Source organism: Solea senegalensis, linkage group LG16 (assembly GCF_019176455.1).
Source record: "Solea senegalensis isolate Sse05_10M linkage group LG16, IFAPA_SoseM_1, whole genome shotgun sequence".
In the NCBI taxonomy this organism is placed as follows: Eukaryota; Metazoa; Chordata; class Actinopteri; order Pleuronectiformes; family Soleidae; genus Solea; species Solea senegalensis.
In genome coordinates, this window is record NC_058036.1 from 3,018,907 (window position 1) to 3,046,688 (window position 27,782).

The following is a 27,782-nucleotide window of genomic DNA, read 5'->3' on the forward strand; positions in this document are numbered from 1 at the left end:
CACTGATGTACTTGAGCCGTCCTGACTCTCACAGTGTGTGTGTGTGTGCTCTTGTATGTGTATCTTTGTGAGGACCAAAAATGTATAAACCATAGGACATTTGGGGAAAGTGAGGACATTTTGGCTGATCCTCAAAGTGGCTTTTTGGGGGGTTCAAACCTGGGTCCGTGTCCTTTTTTAATCAAAGGAGTTTATATACCATATACTTGACCTTGTGGCGCTGATGTCCATGTCTCAGCCTGGTCAGGGTGAAGGTGTTAGTCCAGTAAATCTGTGGGAGGGATATTGCTATTAGACAACGACTCATATACTGTGTGATGCCTTCAGGGACCTTGATTTTCTACAGGAAAATAAAAACATTTCTGTGAAATGTAAGAAGAAATATTGTGCTTTCTAATGTTCAGGGTTTAAGATCCATGATGTGACCTCACTAAGATAGAAAAACAAGTGTGTGTGTGTGTGTGTGGGAGAGAGAAACCACTAATGAAGAAAGTGATGTGTGAATGTGTCTCGAGCGCTGACACAGAGAAACTTTCCTGCTGCTGTTGTACCGTACAGAGAGAGAGCGAGCCTGTAAATAATCCAGCATATATTCCTTAAAAGACAAGAGTCATGGTGTTCTTAACCACGAAGCAGAAGCAGCTTCACGACACGTTTAAATATCGGGCTTTTTGAAAACACACTCACACGCAGTAAATATCAGGGGTTGTGGTAGGGTTGCAAAGGGGCGGAAAATTCCCGCACATTTTTTTTAGGTAAATTTCCAGAAACTTTCTATGGAAACTTTAGTTTGGGAATTTTGGAAATATTCCAAATGGGAATCTTTCCACATAAATTGTGGGAATGAATGAGAATTAGAAAAGATACTGAGTCATACACCAACATAAATGTGAAGATTTTGTAGAGCAGACACAAAAGGATTATTAATTCCTGTTGATTGGAAAATTCCCAGAATGTGTTCTTTTGTACAGTGTATACATATTCTGTATAATACACTATAATACAGTTACATATTGATTTAACAGTTAAAGGTATTCCTACTGTGTGCTTTTGCAGTATTTGACATGTACTTGTACATGGTTTCTCTGTGTCAGTTAGAAGCAAACACAGAAAAGACACCGTCCTGTGTCTGTTTGAATCATTTCACAGCTGATGCTTGATGCTCTTGATGGACACTGCTGCTGATCAGGTAGTGGACAGTACTGCAGCTACTGTCCTGTTACACTCCTAACTATCTCTAACGCCCTCCTGTGGTCAAAACTGATCACTGCCACATCGAGCTTCATTATGAATCCTTGCGTTGAGCTGAAAGTTGCATTAAATGACAGGGAAAGCAAAGCAAAAAACCTAAAATGATTAGAAAAAATAACTTTATCCTTTTGTCATTATTAACTATAAACTACTACATATGTGGAAAAGAATTCCAAGCCTGGATTTATGGCTGTATTATTGTCAAATGAGGTTTTAATGTGTTTAGTGGACTTTTAGAAAAAGAAAACATGCAGTCTCCCGTTCCCAACGCTAGAAAACACCGGCATCTTTATTTATTTTTTTTGTCACAGTGAATGACCTTTGACCTTTCCGACGTGTGCTCTTCCAGTTAATTAAAGCCAAAATGGATGCATGGTTAAATATATATTCAAATAATCTTGTTTATTCATTCTACATAGTCGTAACACCACTAAAGACAGTGATAGGAGCACACAATGGGCTTGAACATTCGTCTTTTTTCTTTCTTTCTTTTTCTTTTTTTTTTTTGAAGATGGAGGAAACTTTGCAGATTTGAATAAGAAAAATAACATTTTCCTTTAAATTCTAAAGTCACAGTCAGAACAGGAGAAGAAAGACGGTATGTGCCAGATTGACTCCTTTTAGCTTGCTATTGATGTTTTTTTTTATTCTGTACAGAGGGACAATTTGTACAAAATTAATCTAGATATATATATATGTATATATATATATATATAACACTACATGAAACAAGGTAAATCATATATACAATATTAAATGAATCATATAGTACAGGTCACATACAAAAGGACACTTTTAAAGTCATATTTTGGAAAAAAACTTGTTAAAATTAAAAGATCTGCAAAGATCCTGCAGAGAGAGAGAGAGCGCGACAAGCCACCAAATCATTTTAAAATCATCTTTTTTTTGTTTTTTTCCCTCCGTTTACCGTCGACGACTCGTTTTCTAGCACTGAAATAAAAACCTCTTAACACGGCCCCCCCCAGACTCACAAACTCATAACAATCCATAAAACATCTCTCCCCAGCGAGCAGGACGACCTCAACAACAGAAATCCGTTTGGTGAATGGCATTCCTCCAGGGCGTAAAAGGTACATGTTTAACATGGTAAGTTTTAATTTACAACTTTTTGCATTCAAGCAAATACAGTATTAATACAATTAACAAGCCAAGTCACAATGTCAGTTTATTTTTCAGCATCTGGCATTTTTGTGGCCGTCTGATACCAGTCTGTTTCAGCGTTGGGGGGGGAGGGGGGGTATCTGAATGGCCGGGAGGGGGGGTAAACAAAAAAAAACAAACAAACGGAAAAATGTGAAACCTGACATCCACGCTACAAACCTCCAGAAACGAGACAAGTGGGGAATACAACACGTCAAATATGAAGAAATCTAGCAGACCCCCCCTCAGTTTAAACAATGGTACTGACTGGAAGATGCGACTTCACTCACTCAGGAATTATCAGATACACAAAACCCCCCCCAACACACACACACGACTGAATTTAGGAATGGTAGCAACACAAACATGCCACGCCTTTACACTAAAGGAAGCGCTCAGAATCTGAGTTTCTACCAATTAGAAAAAAAAATCTTTATCTCATACGACGGCTCGACGACAAAGGACAATCTTTCGAGGATGAAGTCGTAATATAACGAGATTTTAATTCTAAAATTGACCCGCCGTTTTCCTCCAAAGTCTGTGCGGTTCTTTCTTCCCAACAAAAACATTTAAGCATTCCTTCATTCCTCTTCTTTTCAGCTTTTTAACCCCGAACGCTCCCGTCGTACTTTACAGCCCCAAATCAAACATGATGAACGCGGAAATTCATAAACACAGCTTTCATTCCGGCTTCTTCCTCCAAGTACCGTTGTTTGAACCGTCCAGGAATCACTATGGTCTGGTTCTCAAACATTAGCTGATGACCGTTAAGGAAGCAAGCATATATATATATCTATATCTATCTATATCTATATAGATATATATATATAAAAAAAGAGCGACATATGGCACAAAATAATAATAATAAAAAATGGAAAGTGTCAGATGTCCACAGGACAACTTCCCCTTTGACTGCCATCTTTTTTTTGTAGACATTGCAAGGCTAAGGCCAGGCCTCAGTTTGGTCTTAAGTGTGCTAAATGACAAAAAAACAACATCCAGTGACCCGGAAACAAAAGGTCAAATGTCCTCGTCATAGTCACGGAAACAAACAAGAGAACACAACAGTCTTGGCACTGGTGAGATGTCCATTAAATTAAGCAACAACAAGAAGAGAAAGAAAAATAAATAAAACAACAGATGGCAAAGAAAAGCTCCGTATTTGTTCCCTTTGACAGAAAAAGAAAACCTAAGCAGAGAGAGAGAGAGAGACCATCACATGATCCTTACACAGTGTGTCAGACAGCACAAACGTCATGTGGGAAACACGTTTTCGTGAAAGACGGGATTTCAGGAACCAAGTGAGAGGAAGTGACAGTGAGGCGAGGGCTAAATGACACACGCACGCACGCACGCACGCACACCTCTCCTACAACAACAACAAAAAAAAACCTGAGAAAGCAGAAATCTGAGGGAGGTAAATACAGAGCTTCTGCACTGTGTGTGTGTGTGTGGGGAGCAGGAATGAAGGAGAACCAAGGATTCTGGGTAAACGGACGATGAAGGATAAGAGCCCAGCATGGGTCACCAGTGTAACCAAGAGGATGTCCATGGCCGTCGGGGAGGAGGGTAAAACGGGGGCAGTTGTTGAACCAAGAGCTGGCAGAGGGCGGCACCTAGAGTCCGTCGTGGGCGGTCAACATGTCTTCAGCTCTGCGGTGGGACTCCAAGGCTTTTGTGGTGTAGATATCCTGAGGCAGCTCAGACTTGCGTCGCATCATGGGTCGCTCTTTCCGCTGCTCGTGCTGCAACTGTCGGGAGGAGCCGAAGAGGGGAGGAGTTCAGCGTCGTGGTAACAGTTCGTTTCACTTCAACCAAAACATGGAGTTAATCAAACATCCGGCAGTAAACGTATGGGACGGTGAATCCGCGCATCGCTGGTTTTTCAAAGACAGTGACTGGTTTTAGTATATTGTGCTCAAATGAAACATTTGTTTTTATTTTTCCATCCAGCGCAAGCGACCCGTGACGGGGGAGGAGCTTCACACGGGACGATGATCATAAAACTGTGTGCAACATTTGAATGGTTTTTCACTGGAAGTAAGAGGAGAAACTCTGAAACCAGAAGACATATATCTTTTTTTTACGGGTGTTGCACTTTGTAGACGGCCCCTGCGCTCCCTGGTCTAGTTTGAAAGTTATGCTGTAGCTCGTTGCCTACGTTGCTATGATTCAAAATATGTCTTGCAAGCCATCCAGCGCTGTTTCGTTTGGATGTTATTGATCATGGAAGTTCAAATCTGTGAATATCTTTCTTAACTTTACTCAACTTTTCGCAACTTCCGGGTCACGTAACTTGAGTTAGATGGAAAAATCAAAAAATGGGACGTTATCCGTTTACTTTTTAATTTTATTTTGAAAAAACGATTGATACGAGGATCACGGCGCTTCATACGGACGACACTGTGAGACTAAAAATCCATAGAAAAATGGTAAATTGTACAAAAATAAACAAGGAAATGATTGAAAACTGAAAATCGATTATCAAATATTTTATGATTCTTGCACTTTTTTGACAATACTAACTTGTGTTTTCCAAACTATCATTTAAATCTAAATTAATCTCCAACTATTTTGATAACAGATCAGTCGGGTTGTTTTTCAGCTTCTTAAATGGGAATATTTCAGGTTTCTTTGCGCCACAAAACAAAGAAATGATTAAAACTGAATAATCTTGGTGTTTAAGAGAATTAAAAGTGTAATTTTAATGACATTTTATGCTGCGTTTCCATCATTGCACGGCCTGGTTTTGGAACGCGAAGGCCCTCGGTCAGGCTTGCATTTTAACAAGAAGCTTTGTACGAGATGGATGAAACACTGGCTGCAGGGGTGTTTACATTTGTCTGTCGTGGGTGGAGCCAGGCGAGCTCCACCTGGAACTGTACCATTTTAATCTGGTCCCCCAAGGGAAAGCGGGTTGGCAGCGGCTATTTTGGTTCTACTCCTCATGGAAACGCGGCTTTATGCACCAAACAGTGAATCAAATTATGGAAAATAAACATCGCAATGCAGCCTGAAATAAAATGTATATACATTAATATCATTAATTTATTTCACGTGTATGTTTTTGAAATAATATATAGTAAATAACACTGACAATTACACATGCAAGGGGATGTAAACAGAAAGCTTTTGATTCCAGTGTCCACTTCTGTGATAGCGACTATACGGCAAACAGTCTCAGTTTAAGACTTTGCAACAAAAAAAAACAAAACACCACACATCTGTGAAAGTATATAGTGATTATTAAAAAGGAGGGAAAAAAAGATGAACAGAGAGTCAGGTTTACCTGAGTCGCGCTCTCCTCAACTGTCTTTTTTAACCTCTGAACATCTTCTATCAAAGGGACATCCGTCTCCATTGCTACAGGACTAGTGAGGTCAGAGGAATCAACATACACAGAGAACTACGATGAAAAGAAAGGGAAAACAAAACACGGAACAAAAAGAACACAAAAGGGATGGAGAAGAGACGCGTTTCAGTCGCATGCAGAGAGGAGTGAGTCAAGATGCTGTGGTCGTCTACGGTGTTAATGCGTCATGCTTTGGTCGACTTGCAACAACAGAAAAGCACCATTTACTGATTTATTACTCTTTTATTGTGTTGCACAATTTAAAGGATAGTTTGACATTCTGGTCAAATGTGGCACCCTCTTCCCCCGCCTTCCATTTCCTCCAGGCTGTAGCTTTTATTTACACTGTTCATAAAACAGCAAGTTAATAGACAGTTAATAGCTTATTTCCCCCCAAAGATGTCAAACTACTCCTTTAATCATGTCCAACAAACCTGATTTTACTACACGGTTATAAAAATCAGGTTTCATGAAGGAGGCAGAAATATCAACAGCAGGATTGTAATCTGCAAAATTGTTATTTCCAGTTATATTAGAGCTGTGAATTAACCACAGCGAAGCACATTTTATGGGGATAAGATGGCAAAGGAACCACACAAGACACTTATTGTGAGTTTATATATGGTGTTACACACAAACACACACACACACAGATGGTAGGAAAGGGGGGGGGCAACAAGTCAAGACTGCACACCCGGCTCACCTGTGGATTTGACTTTGCGAGGTTCTCGATCTTAATCCAAGCCTCCTCGCGTTCTTTCAACTTCGCCTTCTCTCTGTGCGACAAAACACCAGAAACCACCCGTCATTCATCGTCATTCATCCACACAGACAACTCAAGCGGACGATGCCAAAGGCAATTTGTCTCCCGGACAGAGGGAGGAGCATGTGCCCGTGTCGCTGCGTACTTGTTTTTCTCAGCCCTGAACTGCTGTGTGCAATCATCGAAGAGCTTCTGATTCATCTCCATGAAGAGCTTCAGAGCGTTGTAGATGAGGCCATGAATGGTCCTGTGAACACACACACACACACACATCAGTCAGGAATCAATGCTTTTATCACACAATGTAAAAAAAAAAAAAACATGAACTTTCATTTCTTTAATATTACACATAAAAACGCTTTTCTAGGTTACTCACATACAGTCTAGTGTCACAAATGCTGCTTTTCCACTACATGGCCCTGGCACAACTCGCCTCGCCTAATTTTGCTTTTCCATTAGCAACAGTACCTGGTACTTTTTTTAGTACCTGCTATATACTGCGATACTACGCTTGGTCAGAGAGTGCCGTCACGAGCCCCACGTCCGACACAAGAATCAAACCGAACAACGCCGTACTGTAGATCAGTTAAAAAAGACTTAAAATCCGGAAAACATGCGTTAATCTCCAGCATTTAGCAAAGTAAACGTCTTAAAATCGCAATATTTTACAGAGGAGTCTGGTGTATTTAGCACAGCATCACAACCCCTGCCGTATTTCAGTTCAGCGACTGTCAGACAATTAACTGATTCTAATGATTCAGTACACCGAAAAAAATGCAGCCGGGCAGCGATGACTCCGCCCACGTTGAGGAGCTACTGTACTGTAATGGAAAACCAAACCACGTAGAGCCGCGACATGCCGAGCCGAGGCGGGACTATGTCGTGGAAAAGCGGCAAAAAGGAGCCTACACAGATAATTATATACACGCATATTGTACATGAAGGGTTAAGAGTTACATTTGAGGCATTTTAAGAAAATCATATACCATATAATTGTTATTATCACAATAGAATTGTGAATAACGCTTATTTCAATCAGATTAGTGACATGAAATTTACTCCCCTTCGCAGATTAATTAGGTTTATTTATTTATGTAGATATGTATATGTATGTGTACATATATATCTATATATATATATAGATATATATATATAGATATATATCTATATAGATATATATCTATATATACATATATATATATATATATATATATCTATATAGATATACATATATATATACATATATATATATATACACACACACACACATATACACACACACACACACACACACATATATATATATATATATATATATATATATATATATATATATATATATATATATCTCATTTAACATAAAGCAGCTTAAAATTCAATTGGATTTATTCTTGTTTGACACTGAAATTATGGCATTTATGGCGTAGAAAAAAAGTGATTGGTGCAGTGTGAGGTGCATATGGGGAGGGGGATGTAGTGAGTGGAGATGCTCTAAAATCAAAAGTCTCACTTGTTCCAGTGGGTCTTTGAGTTTCGGTACAGAGCGGGAAACATAATCGGCAGAATCTTGGCCGCGTTGTCGCTGATCAGACTCATGATGTACTCGTTGTTCCAGTAGTACAAAGCCCTCTCTGCCACCTGCGGGGGGTGAACAAACGACAACGTGTCAGCGTTACTCTAATGACTGCGCCTTTCAGTGACGGAGGTGTTGCTCTGAATAAGCGCCACTTACCTGGAAGTGCGGGCTGGACACACACTTGGCCAGCTGTCTGAACAGAGGCTCCTGCACCTTGACAAACTCAGAGGGCTCAATGACGTCCAGGATCTCCTCCAGCTCGTTGAGAAACATCACTTCCTTGGGACTGTGCGTCTTTGGCCAGTACTTTAGTAGAGCCATTACCACCTGGAAGGCAGGTAAACAAAGAGAAGTAGGAAAAGAACTTTAATACAGAACATAAACAATGATCCAAGGGCATTTTCTATCCGACGTACCGGCTCTGTTAGAGTGCTGTCCTTTTCCAAAAACTGCACCACACAGTAAGCCAGCTGCAAAACACAAACAGACAAAAAGTTTTTGAATTCATGCACAAGACGACTAAGAAAAAGGTGAAAGGGCAGCAACGACGCCTGAGGCAGCGGCTGGACAAAACACGCAATACCAGTTTCTTTAAGGTGTACAGAGTGTACTTAAAGCAGGTCTGGACAAGAATACTAAAATACATTTACAAAAGAATGTAACCTGTCATTAAAAGGTGTTATATGTAAGATATGCAAGTGGAGTTTAAAACAAATACTGCAATCCAAATAGAGCTGAAACAATTATTCAATTAATCAATTAATTGTCAACTATTCATCATTAGAAAAAAGATTTCTGATTGATTCAGCATGCACCACACAGAGTGCAGATAAAGCAATTTAAAAAGGCCAGGACAAATAAATCATTAAATAAACAACGGGGGAATAACAGACTTCTTTTGACGGTACATTTGTGACAAACGTGCACTTAATGGCCGACTCACCTGTGGATGGTAGACACTAAGTGATTTGACTTTGTGCAGAGGCAATAACACCTTCAACAGGAAAATTTTGTGCTCTTCTTTGAGTGGTAAGGCAAATCCATTGATTATGCTGCAAAATAAATGGAAATAAAAAATTAAAATAAATCAACAGTTGAACAACAAAACAAGCAGTTTCCTATGGTGTCATATCTAAGGTTAAAATCCAAGAGAATCTGTTCAGTGCAACACCAAACAACGCAGGGAGTTCCTTTAGTGTTGTTTTTTTTTTACTGTGTCGGCATGGCAACGCGTTACCAAGGGAAATGCTTTCCTAGTCTCATGTGTCGTCTTGACTCACCATGTTGGCATGTTGTTTTGTGTAGAGTGGACGACTTCTTCTGTTTAATGTTTAATGGAATCTAGCAAACGATATTGCTGCCCCCTGGATTAGAGTGTGGGTACTGCAATGAGTGACTGCCACTCCGAGGTCAGTGTGGGACAAATACACATTGCGTCACCCTCATAATAGAAACGTTGCAGAAAAGCCGCACAGACAACTCCATCTACTAGTTGGATATTGTCCGTTTTATTTTCCTCTTAAAATGTAAAGTGACCTTGAGTATTTGGGAAAAGGAGCTCACAAATAAAATGTGTTACTTTGAACAAACCTTCCAAGTATTTCCAGTAATTCAGCTATACCGTTGTGGTGCTCTGTCTCGTAGATAAACCTTTGAAAACAAACAGGAAGTGGATTCAGACAGAGGATTTCATATTAGCGTAAAACAACAAACGACATATGAAATGAACACACGTCGACCACCATGCAGAACTGTTACCTATAGAAAATGTTATTGATTTGTTTTCTGATGTACGCTCTCAGCCCCAGGAACTTTCCATAGATCCTGTGGAGGGTAGTTTTGAGGAAGTCTCTTTCTCGGGGATCCTCACTGTCAAATAGTTCTAGGAGCTGCAGAGCCGGAGAATCAAACGTCACCATATTGAAAAAATAAGCATGAAAACTTTTGTAAGAATAAAATTGTGCCTTTCTTACCTGCATAACAAATTTCTGGTCGATGTATTTCTTTGCTATGTTGGGCTGAAAGTCGGGCGATTCTAAAAACCTAAGGAAAAATTCATAGACGAGCTGCAACGGAAACAGAAAGAGACACGGACAAATAAGTGACTGTTGGGAAGCAATTCCCGCAAAAATCCGTAGTTTACAAAAGCCCTTAAAAAAAAAAAATACTCCGTCTTCAAGCTGTTACATGCATTTCAGACATCAGATATTTCAGCCACAGCTGTGCGAAAGATGACTGCTGACTCTTAATCCCTTTAATAGCGACACATAAAAGGAATAATAACACAAACTTAACATGCCTAATCTCATGCTTCAGCCATGCTCAGGGCTTCCTCTCTTCTAAACGTCTTATATACACCTCTTGTTATTTTGCGGACGATTAAACGATTAAAATAATAACCTGAAGGTGTGGCCACGCCGCTTCCAGCGTCGGCTCGTCTTCCTCCGGATCAAACTCTGCTCCGGTGGGGTTAGATGATGGAGGCAATGTTCTGAACATGTTCACTGCAAACTGGAAGGAGAGGGAACCAACACGAGTGTTTAGGAAATGAACATGTGTTTGCTTTGATAACCTGAAGTCATAGTTCACCCTTTAAATCATAACAAATGTCTATTTAAATGTGAGAAGAAGACACTGTGGTTCTGCACGGGTCAGAACAGGATATGATTCAAAAGGACACATTAATCAACTAGACCAAAACTTGTCCACTGGTGAATAATTATTAACCATCAGGACAGAAGGTCAAACCAGCACTCGCAGAAAAGAACACTGTCCATTAAAGCTAGCAGCAGCAGCAGCAGCAGCAGCAGCTGGTGGAAGAAGTCTCCACATATTCTGAAGCACACTAAATCCAGTGTCAGATGTTGGTGGAAAATGTAAGGCTAATTAAAAATGCTGACATCATATGAGGAGTGAAGGTCATTTATTGAGCTCCTGGGCTGTGAATTAAATGATTAAGTGTACATATCATTTTTTAGGATTAGGATTTCAGGCAATTCTTGAGTTGTCATTACATCATAAATCTATAGGTAACGCCACATCTGAGGTATCATCTGAAATAACGTTTCCCCCCCATCAGATGAATGTCAACCCAACAACTGGCCTCCGAGGGTTTGGCCCACAATAACGTGTTGTGTTAACGGCCTCGAACAGTGTCAACTGACTCCCCTGTGGGCTGCGGTTCCCACCAGGCGGATCATGGGACACGGCAGGTGGCCTACTAAAACAGCAGCAGCCTTGTTCGAAAAAAGAAAAAGCTACAAGGTAGATAGGCCCTCCTGGCTGCGCTGTACTGTATTTTATCCCAGGCCAGGCTGTGGCGATGACGGTGCATCAACAACCCAATAGTAACTGTAGACGGAAATGTCATAGCCGTGGTTGTGGCAATTGGCTGTGGAGCTGCGAAGACGGAAAAGATGATAACAGCGCCGCTTCTTTATTGAAACACATTCGAGTCGTCACGATTGGCTTTGTCTGGCTCTTAAGTTGAGTTGATGTCAATAAAAGAAAAGTTTTCATGTAAAACCAAAACCTCTGTAACGTTTGAAAAAAATGTGACCTCCTTTTATCAGGCGAAGGAACCCTTAAAGCTTATCGTAAGATAAGCCGAGTCATTTGACAGTGATTAGTAGTTAAAAAAACATTTCTCTGCACAAAACCTTGCAGCTCATGTCACAAGGCCTTTCAAAAATACACATTTCCTGGCCACTTGTCTTTTAAAAGAGCGTATGCATCAAAAACATGAAGTGAACACACAAACTCGTAACTCTATAACTAACGGACCATCCATCACATCCATCCCATCAATCTACACTCGGTATCCAATAATCAATCCTTCCATCCATCAGCTATTGTCAATGGGAGTTTTCACCACCCAATAATGACAAAGCTGTTCCTTTAAGTTCATTAGATGAATACAACATCACTCAGTTCTGAGGTAAAAGATAAACAAACGCAGTGGCGGTCAGAGTTCAACTTTTACTCCCAAAGACCTGCTAATGTGATGCCACACAAGAAAACCACAAATTATTCATATATGACATTAAAAAAAACAAATACTCAAACTGACCAATTATCAAAATAGTAAATAATGGATTTATCAACAGCGTTGTGGGTTTTACAGCCGAGCAGCAGGACTAAACTCTGCCCTCAGACACATGAAGGCATCTTAACTCAGACTGTGAGAAACGGGATTCTCTGCTCTGATGAAATATAACCGTTTAACCTCAATTCGACGTGTCACGTCGGGGAGAAAACCAGGCACCACTTATCACCCGCCTGATACATCACAGCGGTGATGCACGGCAGTGGCAGCATCAAGCCGCGAGGACGCGTCAAACGCAGACAAGAAAACATTCATTAAAACCCGAATTACAATGACCAGTGGCAATAACCCCTGAGCACGCGCACACACAGCCAAGATGAGGCAGAAGGTGCTTGGTTTATAAAATGTACTCCAGTGATCCTGCCAGACTGACTGGAATAGTGGCCTGCATCCAACCTGGCAGAGTTTGAGAGGATAAAATAAATCCCCAAATCCAGGTGTGCATTTTTGCACCATGGGGAATTACAGTGTTTACCTTGGCTTTTCTTTGCCCTTTAGGCTGTAAAATATGGGTATCGGATAATAATGCCAATTAGAGCTGAAACAATGCACCGATTAATTAACTATTAAAACTATTTTGATAATCGATTCATCGCTTTGAAGCTTTTTTCACGATTAAAACAAGATTTCCGATTGTTTAAGCTTCTTAAATGTGAATATTTTCTTAATTTCTTTGCTCTGGATAACAAAAAAATCATTATAAGTTCATCATTTTGGTTTGTGGACAAAACAAGACAACATCCAATCAACATTTTTAAAGGTTTTCTGATATTTTATGGCCCAAACGATTAATCAATTAATCGAGAAAAGAATCGTCAGATGACTCGATTTTGAAAATAATCGTTAGTTGCGAGTCTAATCCCAATCTATTCACTTCAATTCTACGTTTGCGAGTGAGACGCATGAACAGCTCGTGTCACGAAATTAAAAAATTGGGTGTTTTGTACGTGTTTTTGCAACAAGTTCGACAGGTACAGCACCTGTAATATCCGAAAAGCAAATGTTATATGAGTAATCAAGCGCCTCCAAAAGCATCATGCTAAAGAGCGCGCCGAATTAAATGGAAGAAACGAAAAGGAGACGAGGCGACAAAAGCAGCCGACAAAAGCAATACTAGTGTAGAGAGAAAGAGAGTGTTCAGCACAGTGTCCAACATGAGTCAAGAAATAGACTTAGAGCAGACATGAACCTGCCATTGATGCATTCTGGGTAACAGGTCACTGAGTTAATATGAGACTGCACTAAATGTTTACAAACACATTTGATTCCTGTCCATTTCAAATGCCCATCTAAGTTGCTGCTGGTGCGCAATTATTTAAAAATAACAATTTATTTTTAATGTGTTAATTTCTTCACATTTGCATCAATTCTGAAAATGTGGCATTTTGCTTTAGAAAATAGAAAAAAGTGTTCATAATCATCTCTAGTTTTATTCTCCTCATCTTGGCTTTAACCAAGGTCTTTAAGAAATAATAGCAAGCCTGGATGTTAATGCTTCATTAAAAATAAACCCTAAGAGGATTAAGTAACAACAAACATCACCTGCTGAATGAATAAAATCATTTTGTCACCCATCTTCTACTTAAAATATGAATGATAATAAAATGATTCCCCTGTATCTCCACTGACCATGTGCACCACCTCTGGGTAGATGGGCTCTGTGATGACATTCCTGTTGTGGGTGATGTACTCCACCATTTCGCTCAGCGCCGCCCGCTTCACCTCCTTCCATTTTAGGTCACTCAGTGGGTCAGACAGGAAGTCGAAAAGAACGCAGCACTGTCGTAGCTTCTGGATGAAGAGCTTCTCCTGCTCAGCGGGGGCCACATCTAAAGAAAAAAGAAGGAAAGTGAGGAGTGTGATGGGGGATAAGTAGAACAACGATACACAGTGGTGCAGCTGAGAATACTTAAGAATGTAGCCATCTTCAAAGAGATGGGGGGGGTCACTAGAGAAAAGGAAGGGGCAGCTCAGCTGTCAAACAGCAACATGAAGGGAAAAAGAAATAAAGCGACTGCAAGAAAGTAATGTAGACCGACAAATGAATCATGAAAAGTAGAGTGCGTTGAGAGGACGGAGGAGACTGTAAGAGAACCCAGAGGGAATAGAACAACAGAGCAGTGAGGATGAGAAAACACAAGACACAGTGTGGGAACGGAGGATGAAAGATTTGGGAACACGGTGAATGGCCACAGATATATATCATAGATAAAGAAAACAATCTGTGCAACTAAAAGTACACAAAATAAACACTATCTGCTCATGTGCCGCACAACTATCACATTGTAACTCCACATTTGTATAGTTGCGACCACTTTATTTTTCCGATGCAAATAAAGCTTTATTTTAGTTACAATTTACACAAACACATACTTCCTTTTAGGGGTAGGAAAGATAAATTGTCTAAGATAATATCGTGTTAGCAAATTGACATTATCGAGTATTAAAACGTCTTTGCAACACGCACTAAAACTCCTTCAGCAGTGAATAAAATTCAGTGTCTCGTGACCAAATAGTGGGCCTAATTGATCACGTGACAGCCCCCCTCTTTTATTATTTGCTTTCGCTTGTATGCGGCAGTTTACCTTGTAGCAGAGCATCGGAATGTTTACCTGGAATTCAATATTTCTACAACTGTAGAATGCTCAAGTTTAAAGAAAATAAGAGTAGTTATCCTTGGATATTGTGTCTATTGATATAATCTGAAAGACAATCATAATTATCATCAATTTGTTGCACATATTGCCCATCCCTACTCCCCTTTAAGTGCTAGACTTATCTAATTAAAAACAGTACTGGAATTTCAGATTAAAATCTCTTCTAGTTTACTGTAATAACAACCTCTGGGTGACTGAATGATGAAAATGTGTTTGATTCTCATGAAGGCATTGATATATATAAAAGAAATGGTATACCGAAAAAGTCAGAAGCAGCTACTTGTGACACCGATAACGCCCCATCGCATTAAGACGCTCTTAACTGGTTGCTACGCTTCATGTCTGTCCTTGTGAGGTGATATCTGTGTGAGTTAGGTGTTCTCAACGCTGCCCACACATGGGCAATGACACACTTGTAACCACTAGTGACTAGTGTTCTCTGAAATTCAACAGTAATCTTTAAGGTAAGCTTTAGCTGGTGAGCCAAGGTTACAGTAGAAAGTATGACACACTGCACTAGGTAGACTTAGGTCCTTTTTACATCACAACGTACAGTACAGAATATCTATGCAGCAAGTCACACACACTCTATATATTATTTCCTATCAGTAAAGGGTGTGGCTCTAACAATAGACCAGCACTGAGGCGAATACCAAGCATGAGTAAAATCAGATCAAATATGTACAGTACGGCGACCGATGGCCAATATTAGAGACTTAAATCACTAATCATGACTATAGACATGAAAAGTTGAAAATGCTATCATCAAAAACTTACAACAAAAAAAAACAATGAGAAAATACACGCTTAACTAAATTGCTGATAAAGACATGACCGTGAAAGGATCATATTATCCAACTGACACATCCGTCAGGCTCTAGCTCTTGCAGTATACAGTACATCTTGAGAGAGAAGACGATGAATCCCATCAGGGTTCCACGACTGCACGGTAACCTTTGAGCTGAATGCTTCCAATTAGTGAGACAAGCAAATGACATTATGAGACAAATCATGATTTATGAATGTGTTAGAGGGTTCATATGAGGAACTGATAATGGAGCACCGAATCCCCGCTACACATGTACGAACGCCGAAATACAGAAACTCAAAGTATACCTTGATATACATGTTTGGTCAGCAGGTCTCGCCATTACGTCGTCGCCTTCCATCGTTAGTTGGACAAAACACGCAATAAGGAAATAAACAGACTGCCCTATTTCAAGTGACAATACTGAAGATAACAGAACAGGATAAAGGAAGGTGCATGACATTCTTGCAAAGTGGCCAGTTCTACGTAAGGAGAGATATCCTACTCAAACATAATGGATACTTGGCTTGAATCCACGCAGTATCAGTTTTAAGCCGGACAATTTATCTTGATGACAGCGAGAGGCTGGGAATTCCAGAGGAGAGAGGTTAAGTGTGCGAGCACTGCCATTACCAGCCATTTCCATAAAGACTTGACACCCAAATGTGCTGTCATTTTAGGAAAACACTACTAGTGTCAGCACTTTGTGCAGGGACAGTCATCCAAGACAGTTATTTGTTTTGGTGTAGTCGAAATCAGCAATATTGTACATTTCTAAATGGGGCATTTGAGATCAACAACAGAGATAAATGGCAACATCAACAATGATTCAAGTGTTCATATATTTGGCACACCATCTCTGCTTATTATTAATTTTGGGGTTAACTTGCATCAGCTGCACTGGAACACGCAATGCCCTGCACTCTGACTGTGTCAGACAAGTCCTTTCTATATTGCATAAGTCTGTCCGCCTGTGTCAAAAAGTTTCTGTACGCTCCCAAAACACCCAGCAGGTTGTTGTGTAAGAGATAAGACCCAGTGTTGTGATCCCAAAACTGATGTTAAGCACAATGTGACTTCTATTAATGTCACTGACAGATGCCCGAGGAGGCCATGCATGCATGCACACAAACAAAAACACCCAGAAGTACCATGTCTTCCAGAGAACAGAAAAAGTTTTTATCTTAATACTCCCTATTCAGAGCAGAAATAATAACTGGAATCACAATGGAACAACTGTCTGCAGCAGCTGCTGCTGCTGCTGTTGGAAGAACTCGTTTGGCAATCTGCTTTATCGTCACTAGTGCAGTACCTGTTCAATACGTGCCTATTTTTTGTGTACGCTTCCGTTCATGGGTTGTTGCTATTTTGTGTGTGTGTGTGTGTGTGGGGGTGGTTCAGTTTATTTTCTACATCAAACATAAATACAGATCTTGAAATAATGACATAATAATAACTACAGAGACAAATAATGACAGCAATCCTTGCATTTATAGTTATGCTCAATGTAAACACTAACTAGAAAGTGGTGTGAGTTAAAAGGCCACGTCGCAATTCTGTAGTGCATGTGAAGATGTGAAAAGAACAAAAGTTTTCTGAATGAACTGAATATTATATAAGGTTAGTACATTAAGGAAGATGTGCCAGTTGTGTAGAAATCCATGCACACATGTATATTCTCTTGTTTAGTCATGGTTTTAGTTATAATACATTAAGTCTGAACATGTCTCAAGTGGCTCTAGGGTCAATCAAGAAAGGATTATTGGTGGCACACTTGATCTGGAGGTGCTTATAATAATAATAATAATAATAATAATAATATGCACACAATGAATGAGAGGAAACGGAGAGGGAAGGAGAATCTGACTGCTTACCCAACACTGGGTTTTCATTCAGGCAGCTGCCTCTGTGGCTTAACAGAGTGTAATCAATAATTGCCTGAGGCTTCATCTAACACTGGGCTGCCGCTGAGTACAGTGGTAACAGGCTGGGCCTTTCAAACATGACTGAGTGCATTGTCCACATATTAAGAGGCCGAGCCTGGAGTTGTAATCCTGAGACATTATTACAGCTCTGCTGTGACAATGATGGCTGGGTCAAACACCGACGGCAGTGCTTTGTTGGAGACACACAGATCAGCACTTCAGGAATACATTGAGACGTCATTCGTCGTGACTTCAGCATGTCCCTCTCATGAGAGTTAAGGTGGGTGCAGGTAGGGAAATGGAAGCTACTGCAAAGCAGTAGCTGCGACTAGGTGAGTCCCAACAGTCCCTAACAACTATTCCTTGACCTTGATGGAAAACATCATGTGGTCCAAAAATAGATGTGAAAGAGAACTCACAAGAATGAATGTTCTTCCTTGTTTACATTGTAAGCTTCCACTTCAAAAAGATAGCACAGTTTTTCCACTTGGGCTCCTGTAAAAGATGTGCCCCCCCCAAAAGCAAGGAGTACATACAATAGACGTACTCTATAGCCACATAATCCAAACTGTCTTTATTTTTAAAGCCATTGAGCATGTATATAAACATACCAGTGGATGGTATGTTCAATTTCTAGCAATAAACCCTCCCTAAATGTTACAAATTGTACATTGAGAGTTTATCATGGTTAGAAATGCTGATTATGATCTGACTGTGGTCATCATTTGCGGGCGACGTTAGCTCAGTGGTGGAGCGAGTTGTCGTTCAATGCAAAGGTTGTGGGTTAGATTCCCAGCTTAACCCCACGTTGCTCCTGGCGGCTGCATGTGAATGTGTATAAAAGATGAACGATGATGAAAATACACTGTGTGAATGGATGAATGGAAAAACTGTAGTGTAAAGCTTTGAGTGGTCATCATTTTTTTCTTTTTAACCATAACACTTTAGACACTGCAGCTGCAATGGATCTCTTTATCTTTTGCACAGGGTAGATCAGAGTATTATATGTTAAAAGCTTATGGAGATACTAAAGTAAGCAATACAGCTCTGCATCTTGTATTTTGGCAGGTGTTGAGATAATTCCGGCTTACCTTAAGTTAAGTTAGGAACAGTCTAAGGCAAATGTGATTTTCGGATGCACCTGCTTTATGAAAACCTACATTTCTTGGACCAATTCATACCGAAATGAAATAGTGTGTGACCACAACACGGAGCTCGGTACTCGAGCAGCTAGCACTGAAGCGCGATACGTTTCCTTGGCTTCTTCTTTTAAAAACGTTGTCACGGTAACAAAAAAACAGGCAATTAAAATAACACACATTTAAAAAAAAAAAACGAACTACAATAAGACCCTTCCCTGGGCTATGACCTCACTTCCTTTGACATCACTAGCTTCGCGGGGGGATGGGCAGCTAAAGTAGCTAGCTAGTAAAACCAGATTTTTTTTTCTCTCTTTTTTTTAAAACGTAGCTCCCCGTTTCTTCAAAACAACCCGAACCCGGTTCCGTTTACAACACACCGCGGCGCACCGAAACACAAGAGGCAGCCCGTTTTTATTCATATATGTCTGAATGTTGACTCTTAAGCAAAGCGGTATCCAGTGGAGGGGAACATGAGCACAGCAACACAACCATCTCTCTCTTCTCCCTCTCCTTAATTCTCCAGGACAATGCAGGAGCAATAGTCTTGTTCTTACGTACCTCTGAAGTGCATAAGAGCCAGCGGCTGAAAGGGCCCATTGGAGTTCGGCGCATCCACAACCATCCTGTCTCCAGATTTATTGCATGTCAACATCTAAACCTCAACCAGGAAGGCGCTCCACTCAGGGCGAGAGGCCAGCCTCCATTTTAGCACAAAAGCAGATCAGAAAATGAAGCTCCCTGCCGCTGGAGGGAACTGGGCTGGTGCGTGACGTAAGCACCGAGGGAGCCCGCTGATTGGATGAACCCGGGCTGCTGTGGAGCAATGAGGGCAGGGGCTGCTGCCAAAGGTGACGCGTGATTGGCTGAGGGGACCCCGTGAGGGCGGGATATACATCGGAATTTGGGGGTCTGGTTCCCGCCCCCTTCTCCACTCACTGTAAGGCAAGTCCTGCCACAGATCTTAGATCAGATTGACTCAAGTCTTTCCCACAGTTGAACCATGAGCAGTGGTTTCAGCTTAATCTGACTTAGGATAAGCACTTGGGAAATAACGGTTCTTTAAGAGAGCGAGGAGGCCAGGCTGAATCTTTAAAGCCTTTCATTGTTTTCTCCTGTCAACTCTGCTCAGTTCTTCATCAAAAGGAAGTGGGAGAGAAGGTCATATGGCGCTTCAAGTCTTTACATTTAAATGAGGAACACAGGGAGATGAGAAGAAACCTCATGAGGGGATGAGGAGGCCTACACAGTGCAAGATGAAACATCATGTACGCGACGCGTTCTTGCAAGAATCTTGATTTTTGGATCTCAATCAACAACAACATTTACTATTTCTTCCTTGGCCCATTCAAATTGAATTTCCTCCAAATCCATTAGACAGACAGACAATCACAGCCAAAAGGTAATGATTAATATAAGCAATCAAAATTGAGATTGATTTAGTCCTGCTAGACAGCTCTTTAATAACAACAAAATAAAACTACAGACAGACTCCTTTGACGGCTCCTCATAGTGTATTTTTCTTTTTTATGTAATTAGTTTTTCTGTCACACAAGTAATGGCAGCAAAGGCTATAAAGAATATTGTACATTGTGTTATTTTCCCAGTGACATACACGTGCTGAGTATAATTAGCTGTAAACAGGAAATGTAAGTGACAGGACCGAATATTAAATGTATATATATGGGCGCGCAGTGCAGGAAACTGCTGCCGCTTCCACTCACAAGTTCAAACCTGTCGTTATAACAAAGTCAAACATCATGTGTCAAACAAGATAATGAGGTAATGTATAATATCCCATGTGTGTTTAAACTGGAGCTTTAGTGAATATTCTGAAGAATCTGCGTCATCTTTACATAATAACCGAGTTGATTTTTGCTCGTTTCATGTGATTCATCACACTGAGTGAAACCATATTCACTGCGCAAGGTCGTCAGCACACCACATTATTCATTGTCCTTTCACAGTCTTTCAAAAGCAAAGGGAGACTGTGGAGTCGCTCAGTGAAGGTTATTAGAGTTAACGAAAACTAACCAAATAGTGATAAGTTGAAGTTTCATAAGTTGAAAGAAACATTTTCGTTAATTGAAATAAAAATAAAAAAACAAAGTCAAATTGAATTGTGTAGTTATAAAACTCATTAAAATGGTAGGTTGGTTTTCCGCTACAAAATAGTATCTACTCAACGTGGGCGGAGTCAACTGCCGCGACTTTGTTTTACACGCGACACACACAAACGAGTGACTTGTAAAGCAGTTGTTTTCAGTGTAACTGAATCATTAGAATCAGTTCATTAAAAATATTTGTTCAGTACTTCCTCCGTGACCGGAGCACAGACTCCATCTGACGTCACGCATAGTATCGCCTCAGCTCGTCAGAGCAGGCACTAAAAAAAAGTACCCAGTACCAGGTACTATCGCTCGTGGAAACACAATGTAACCGTGCCGTGCCGTGCCGAGCCGGTGGAAACACGCCAAAAGTGAATCCAACCTCTAGTCTTTCATTGGGTTTATTGTAAGACTTGATAAGACTCCTGGCTCTCAAACAATGTGATGTGTCTCGTGAGGATTATTTATTGTTATTTATGTCATGTTCATGTGTGTCTTTACTCTGTTGGCTATCATGAGCTGAAAGCCACAACACAATATTATCACAACCTTTAAGCCACAATACGATACTTCAGAATCAGATTCAGAATACTTTATTGATCCCCGAGGGGAAATTCTTGAAACGATATGATATTTAAGTCCCAATATGATATTATCGCGACCTTCAAACCACGATGCGATATTGTCACGACATTTAAGTCACGGTACGATATTGCAAAACACTGAGTATTTGAGAAATCCTATATTGCCATATGCTCACGAAGAATCAAACCACCTGCCTGAACGGTGTCACAAACACAGTTCCCCCCTCTTCCTCTCTAGGCTTCTCCTCTTCATCTTCACCAGGAGATGGCACTACAAACAAACACTGATGTCTGGGAGGCTTCTGCAACATACTGTCACTAAAAAGGTCTGTACTGTGAGATGTGACATGTTTCAGTCATTGTCTCTTCCTTGTTATTCCAGATAGATAGAATACCCTTGTAGTTTGTTTGTTTTTTAAACCACAGCCTGATAGAAACAGTGTGATGAAAGGAGAACATCTTACGTCACGTCATGTTTTATAACCTCTCAATCGACCAGAGGATTATTTTTATCATTTCAGTGTCACACATTCATTCATCTGCAGACAGACCATTGAAACTACTTGTGTGTGTGTAATAGTGCCAATATTTCACTATTAAGTGTTTTTCAAAAAAATATTCACATAAAGTATTTAATTAAATATGTTGGAATTAGGTGATATTTGGCATGTTGGCTTAAAAGTTTGTCTACAACTAAAATCATTAAATGCAAATTTCCTTAAGTATTTGTGTCTGCCTTTCAAAGTAAAACAGATTACATACACACAGAGACTTTTAGCACCTAAATGCGGTCTTGTAAAAAATACCTTAAAGGGATACTTGAGTAAAAGTACAAGTATCTTACCAGAAAATGACTTAGGTAGAAGCCACTTTTTACAATATTACTTGAGTAAAAGTCTTAAAGTATATGACATTTACTGTACTTAAGTATCAAAAGTAATTTTCTGACACAAAATGTACTTAAAGTTTTACAAGTAAAAGTACTTGAATAAAATGAGGAGTATTAAATCTATATAAATACAGACCATTGCCAACTCTTCTTCTTCTGATTTTGTGTTGTAGTAACAAAGATAGTTAGAGGAAATGTAGTGGAGTAAAAGTTAAAGTTATAAGAAATATGAATAACAAAGTAAAGTACAGATATGTGAATCTTGTACTTAAGTACAATAACAAAGAACTTGTGTGTCTTTACGATACTCAATCAAATAAAGATACCTTCCTCACAGCAGTTTTTGTTAATTGATAAAACTGAATTGGTTTCCCGTCAAACTTCCTCCGGCCGCGTCGCTCCACGGTTTCTCCGTAGTGTCACCGAGCTCGTTGGGGTACGATAACAAAGCATAGCCGGGTGTCGTTTACAGGAAACCACTTAGGCCTGATCCCGTCTGTCATGCTGTGTGTAAACAAAGAAGCCGTGAAAGATTGATGCGCAAGCTCGACGTCACTATCTCGCCTAAGAATCAGTGTCGCTGTGACATGTACTAATAGAATCCACGTGCAATTGGATTTTAGAAACGGTTTTTGGGTCACGATAAAACGAGATCACGAGCAATGGGATGTGTCTCATGAGGGTTATTTATTATTATTGACGTTATGTTCAAGTGTGTCTTTTGTCTGTTGGCTACACATTTTGCACTTCAGGTCACTTTCTCATAGACCAGGGGTGTCAAACATACGGCCTGCGGGCCAGAACCGGCCCACCCAAGGGTCTAATCCGGCCCACCGTATGAATTTGTTGAAATTTCACAATCAAAATGTGAAGTACTGTATTTGTCAATTCCAGATACCTGTGACTGTGAATGTTTTGTGCCTCTGAAGAGCCACTGTGAGCTGTATGTTGTTATGCACACGTGTAAATGCTAAACTCGAAATCTCAGGTTGTTCCTGATACGTTTTGTAAAAAGACACTTCATTAAATCCAAAACGAAGGGAAATAAATTGGACATTTTGTCGTTTATAGGTTATTAGGCTATTATTTTTATTTCATTTATTATTATATTATTATAATATAATTATATTATTATGTTATTTTACTGGTCTGGCCCACTTGAGATCAAATTGTGTTATATGTGACCCCTGCACTAAATTCTGTTGTTGTAATATTCGGATCTGTGCCGCAGGTGCACCCTTGGTAAATTGCCGTGGGAATAATGCACAACTCCTTATATGGATATCCTGGGAGTGTGTGTTTACAGGTCACATATTCAGGCTTTTAAAAAAACATTGGTTTTTTTTCGTCTTCTTACGTGTTGTTCAGACAACGTTAGGATACATTTTGTATCGCATTTTTAGTAGTGATGAAAAGTAGGAATAATTGTGCAGAAGTGACAAAAATAGACCGTTTTCTCTTTTACTTTTGTTCATAAAAACGAGCCAAGTGACCTTTGAACTGTGACGGACTTCCAAATGTCACTAATTCAATCCGATTTTTAACATTTTGAGTACTTTTTGCTCAGGTGTGTTTATATAGTTGGTGAAAATGAAAAAAATAAATCTCATCAGATTGCCTCAGTTGTGCTGAAAAAAGGATATAAAATACTGTATTATAATGGAAAAAAGCAGCCTAAATGCTCTGTGTTCTAAGGGTTAAAATGGCATCTACTCCACATTACATAAAACTAACACTAAAACTAATGAGAACTAAACTAAAGAGTCAAAACTAAATAAAGATTATTTCAAATTTGAAGCTATTATAACCTTGTTTTTCCACACAAACTGATCAGATTTGATTATTTAACATTGATAAAAATGCCGTGAGTGTCGTACAGGCTGGAGTATTTATAGGACTGTGAGCTGCCTCCTGCTCCAAATCAGGATTAAGTTCATGTTTGATTCAGTCGGATGTTTTTGAGTTATTATTGGATGGCCCAGATTCTGCTTGTGTCTTTTATCAGTCAGTCATCTTACATACGAGCAAACCCCTCCATGCTGATTGCGCCGATCATTTGCGTTACAGATAATGTCTGCTCAGCGATAAATTATGTAGCGAGCAGAGACCCAAAGGTTAAAAAGGCAGTTATAAGGATCCACTCAGGCTATGAATTGTTAATATGATTGCCTTCATCCATGTAGGCCAAACATGCAGTCTTAGATAAAGGTCATCAGGTGTTTTTCCGCGAAGAAGAGGGAAGCCTCGCGTGAGAATTGAATGTTTAAACGTGAAGGAGGACGCCGCGTACCTGTGAGCGCAGGCAGCTTCTGGAGCTCTCTGTTGGTGCTGAGCGGGAAGGAGGAAGTGCTGAACCTCTTCTCCTTCCTCGTGGCCGAGTGTGACCCCGGCGGCTTCACCCTCATCAGCTGAGTTGCGGGAGGCACTTTCTTACTGGAGCCCTGCGGAAACAAGAGTTGCAGCGGAAGGGCTCCCGTTACCGAGGCGGGGTTAGGGTCACGGCGGTTCCTGTGCCCGGAGGAAGCGACACGGGATTCGCTTTACTCGAGTGTCATCAAGAGAGGAGACGAGAGATCATAAGGAGAATATTGGAAAAACATGACATATGTAGACACGTGTGCTTTCGGTTCTCTGCAAACATAGACCCAGACAGGAAGTAGCTTATAATATACAGTAAACACTGAAAAAAATGTGATTATTATTATTATTATTATTATTATTAATATGATGCAACATTTTCAATTCATTGTGCAGCCCGAGAGGAGAAGGTGGCGGTGAAGTTCTGAATGGGGTCAGGTGATCCTCAGCTCAGCAACCTGATCACGGCCGGCGGTGCACTCTACTGCACCAGTGGACAGAGACTGTGACGGACCTCAGTGACCAGAATAACTGAGCACAGACGGCGGGAGTTGATAAAGCTGTCAGTGAAGAAACAAACAAACAGGGGGGACGTCCGGGCAGTCAGTCAGTCAGTCAGTCAGTCAGTCAAACTCTCCTCCAGTCACACTCACTGATGTATGACAGAAACGACAATGCTCGGCATTATTATCACGACACGAGAGAGAGCTGAGGAGACGGTCATAAGGTCGAGACGTGATATCACATGAGAGTGTGTGTACAAGTGCAAAGAACGTGTGGAATCGATGTTCCCTCATGAAACAGCCTGTTGCACGTGTGAATTTGTGAAAAGAAGAAAGAAAATAAAAAAAAACCCACATTTCTATATCGTCCCTGTGGCAACAACAGGGACTGTTTTTATACGACTTGACCACTGACACTTCTACAGGAGATGTAAAATACTAATACTACAAACATTCTGAGTGTATTTTCCAAGATATTCACAAGTCTTTATTGTATTTATAGTACCTCTGTAGCGTCGCCACGACTTTACAGAGGTAGAAAATGAAGAGAATAAAGAGAAAGAATGTTCAAAACAGAATGATATAGGAAATGGGTTCCCAAAGTAAAAAAGTTAGTTTGTTTACATGCTAAACAAATATTCATTCCACATTTCAACAAAACACTCCTAAACATGTACTACTACTACTTCCTCATCAGCAGGAACATTACTACATCAAAGTTTGGACGATTCCTAAATATTCAGTGATAAAAACTGGACAACAACAAGCTTTGTGTGTGTGTGTTTGTTTGTTTGTTTGTTTGTTTACCTTCTCCTTCTTGCTCCTGTGAGGCATCCTGAGCGGCTGCGTCCTCAGCGGTGGACTCGTGCTCACACACTGACAGCAGATGGCTTCTTGCCGTTCACACTGATATGTGTGTGTGGCTTTTCGCCGTGGAGTGACCGGTCCACGCGCCATGTGACACGTGCCACAGCGCGGTGTCACTGTCATCCTACCTCCGCGGTGGCCTCGCGCCACAGCTCGCGCCGCCTGTCAGAGAAGACGCAGCTCATGCCCACCGTGTGTGTGTGTCCGTGCTCGCTGTCCACGTGCAACTTCACTGCTGCACTTTCTGATCCCCGCTGTTTGAAATCGCCTCAAAGATGATGATGATGAGTGTTCTGCAACAGTGCTGTAATACCCCGTATCTGCCGCACGAGGGCAGCAATGTAAAGGCTCTGTGCGTGACTTTTTCATAGATGATGATCACTTCAAAAGTTATTTATCACCAGACGTGGAAAGTAATGAGCTACATTTACTCGCGTTACTGTAATTAATTACAATTAATTATTATTTTTTTTTTAGAAGTACTGTACTTTGCTTCATTTTAAATTAAAGTGACGCATAACAAGTTTCTTTTAAGTACTTAAGGAGGAATTATTCATCTTCTGTCAGCTGTGGTTGGATGTGGGATGCATCTGATAATGTCAAGCAATACTATCAGTCTAATGTTTTGCATTTTTCTGCTTCTTTGTATTTGGGTTGGGTTAGGGTTAGTTTCCCTTCCTGTTTTAACGTAAAACAAAAATCACTTCCTTCCATGGTGGAAGTCACTGGGAAACATTAGACTTAAACACTGCTGTTCAGAGAAATACAATTTCTTTACCCTAATTTAACAACTTCACAGTCATTGTGATGGTTAAACGGCTTATGGACCCACTGACCCACTAAGATATTGTTATTTTCGACGTTTGTCATGGTAAAGCTGGCGAAAAAGAAGCAGAGAAAATGTATACGTATAATATTATGTGTGAAAATGACCTTGCGTGTACTGAACGTGTAAAACACAGATAAATGACAATTAGTTATAGTGTGAGATAATAAGTGAGTGAAAGTGACATTGTGCACTGAGAAACATTGTGCTATCTGTATTGATAGTGTCTATATTGTGTTATCCATGTTGTGCATAGCTATGGTTACACACACCTCCTCCTCCCTTCCACGGCCTGTGATGTGCAGCTTCTTCTCTCTCCCTGTAGGGACTTGTTTACCATTCACTTCAGTCAGCAAACGTACGGGTTTAGATTAACGACCCGGGACACATGTTGTCCCGCGTGCATGTTTCATTATTTCCCTTAAGCATCCAGAAACCCACCGCACACTCTCCTCTGAACAAATCCATACTTAATTTCTCCAAACGTGTGATCCCATTTATTTATTTCGGTCCCTTCAGCGATTCCACAGAGATCTGCAGCAATGGCATGTGCTTGCTTATCTCTCCCTGTGTCTATTATAGCAGATATGTTGTTGTAATACACGTGTGAATCCATATGGTGGCAGTGTTGTACTCGTTTGCCAAGCAGTAGTTTCTGTTTACCTAAAGGCAAGTGTGCTGTGTGAGATTTAATCACATATTTGAATAAAACTTTATGTAAACAGATGTATATGATGTATTATCTTTAGGTAAGACTTTTTTTAAATTGAATTTCTTCAACTTTTTAAGAACCTTGTTTATGAGAGGTGAGAACTGGTGTGTTTTTTTTTAAATCATGATTGATCAGAGAGTCTAGATTGACGTGAGCAATGAATGCACATGTGTGGGCGACAAACAGAGTAGGACTGCT

General features: G+C 40.3%; 2 protein-coding genes and 1 long non-coding RNA gene across 5 annotated transcripts; 1 reads left to right on the forward strand and 2 right to left on the reverse strand.

Moving 5' to 3' along the window:
- Positions 1 to 2,343: 2,343 nt before the first annotated feature.
- LOC122782681 (serine/threonine-protein phosphatase 2A 56 kDa regulatory subunit gamma isoform) lies at positions 2,344 to 19,479 on the reverse strand. Of its 3 annotated transcripts, none has more exons than XM_044047131.1 (14): positions 19,299 to 19,479; positions 13,838 to 14,037; positions 10,504 to 10,614; positions 10,077 to 10,169; positions 9,862 to 9,992; positions 9,694 to 9,753; positions 9,047 to 9,155; positions 8,520 to 8,573; positions 8,260 to 8,430; positions 8,038 to 8,165; positions 6,673 to 6,774; positions 6,468 to 6,540; positions 5,702 to 5,783; positions 2,344 to 4,163 (listed from the first exon to the last, which is right to left on the reverse strand). In XM_044047131.1, the coding sequence occupies exons 1-13, from the start codon at positions 19,390 to 19,392 to the stop codon at positions 5,718 to 5,720; spliced, it is 1,392 nt and encodes a 463-aa protein (XP_043903066.1). In that variant the 5' UTR covers positions 19,393 to 19,479; the 3' UTR covers positions 2,344 to 4,163; positions 5,702 to 5,717. The 3 variants fall into 3 exon arrangements, with proteins under 3 accessions (XP_043903066.1, XP_043903064.1, XP_043903065.1); XM_044047129.1 differs by having other exon boundaries at positions 5,702 to 5,818; XM_044047130.1 differs by lacking the exon at positions 5,702 to 5,783.
- Positions 19,480 to 21,182: 1,703 nt separating this feature from the next.
- On the forward strand, positions 21,183 to 25,945 carry LOC122782684. Its single transcript, XR_006361948.1, has 2 exons — positions 21,183 to 21,755; positions 25,073 to 25,945. It is a non-coding gene; the product is annotated as an uncharacterized LOC122782684 (long non-coding RNA).
- Positions 22,651 to 26,355, reverse strand: LOC122782683 (serine/threonine-protein phosphatase 2A 56 kDa regulatory subunit delta isoform-like). Its single transcript, XM_044047133.1, has 3 exons — positions 25,987 to 26,355; positions 24,609 to 24,759; positions 22,651 to 22,822 (listed from the first exon to the last, which is right to left on the reverse strand). The coding sequence occupies exons 1-3, from the start codon at positions 26,167 to 26,169 to the stop codon at positions 22,818 to 22,820; spliced, it is 339 nt and encodes a 112-aa protein (XP_043903068.1). The 5' UTR covers positions 26,170 to 26,355; the 3' UTR covers positions 22,651 to 22,817.
- Between the last annotated feature and the right edge of the window lie 1,427 nt (positions 26,356 to 27,782).

Coding starts and splice junctions, on each gene's coding strand:
- LOC122782681 (XM_044047129.1), bottom strand. CDS start 19,392: ATGTTGACATGCAATAAATCTGGAGACAGGATGGTTGTGGATGCGCCG. Junction 10,170..10,503: donor CGGCGTGGCCACACCTTCAG/GTTATTATTTTA, acceptor TTTCCGTTGCAG/CTCGTCTATGAATTTTTCCT. Junction 8,574..9,046: donor TTAGTGTCTACCATCCACAG/GTGAGTCGGCCA, acceptor TGTGTTTTGCAG/CTGGCTTACTGTGTGGTGCA.
- LOC122782683 (XM_044047133.1), bottom strand. CDS start 26,169: ATGACAGTGACACCGCGCTGTGGCACGTGTCACATGGCGCGTGGACCG. Junction 24,760..25,986: donor ACAGGAGCAAGAAGGAGAAG/GTAAACAAACAA, acceptor TTGTTTCCGCAG/GGCTCCAGTAAGAAAGTGCC.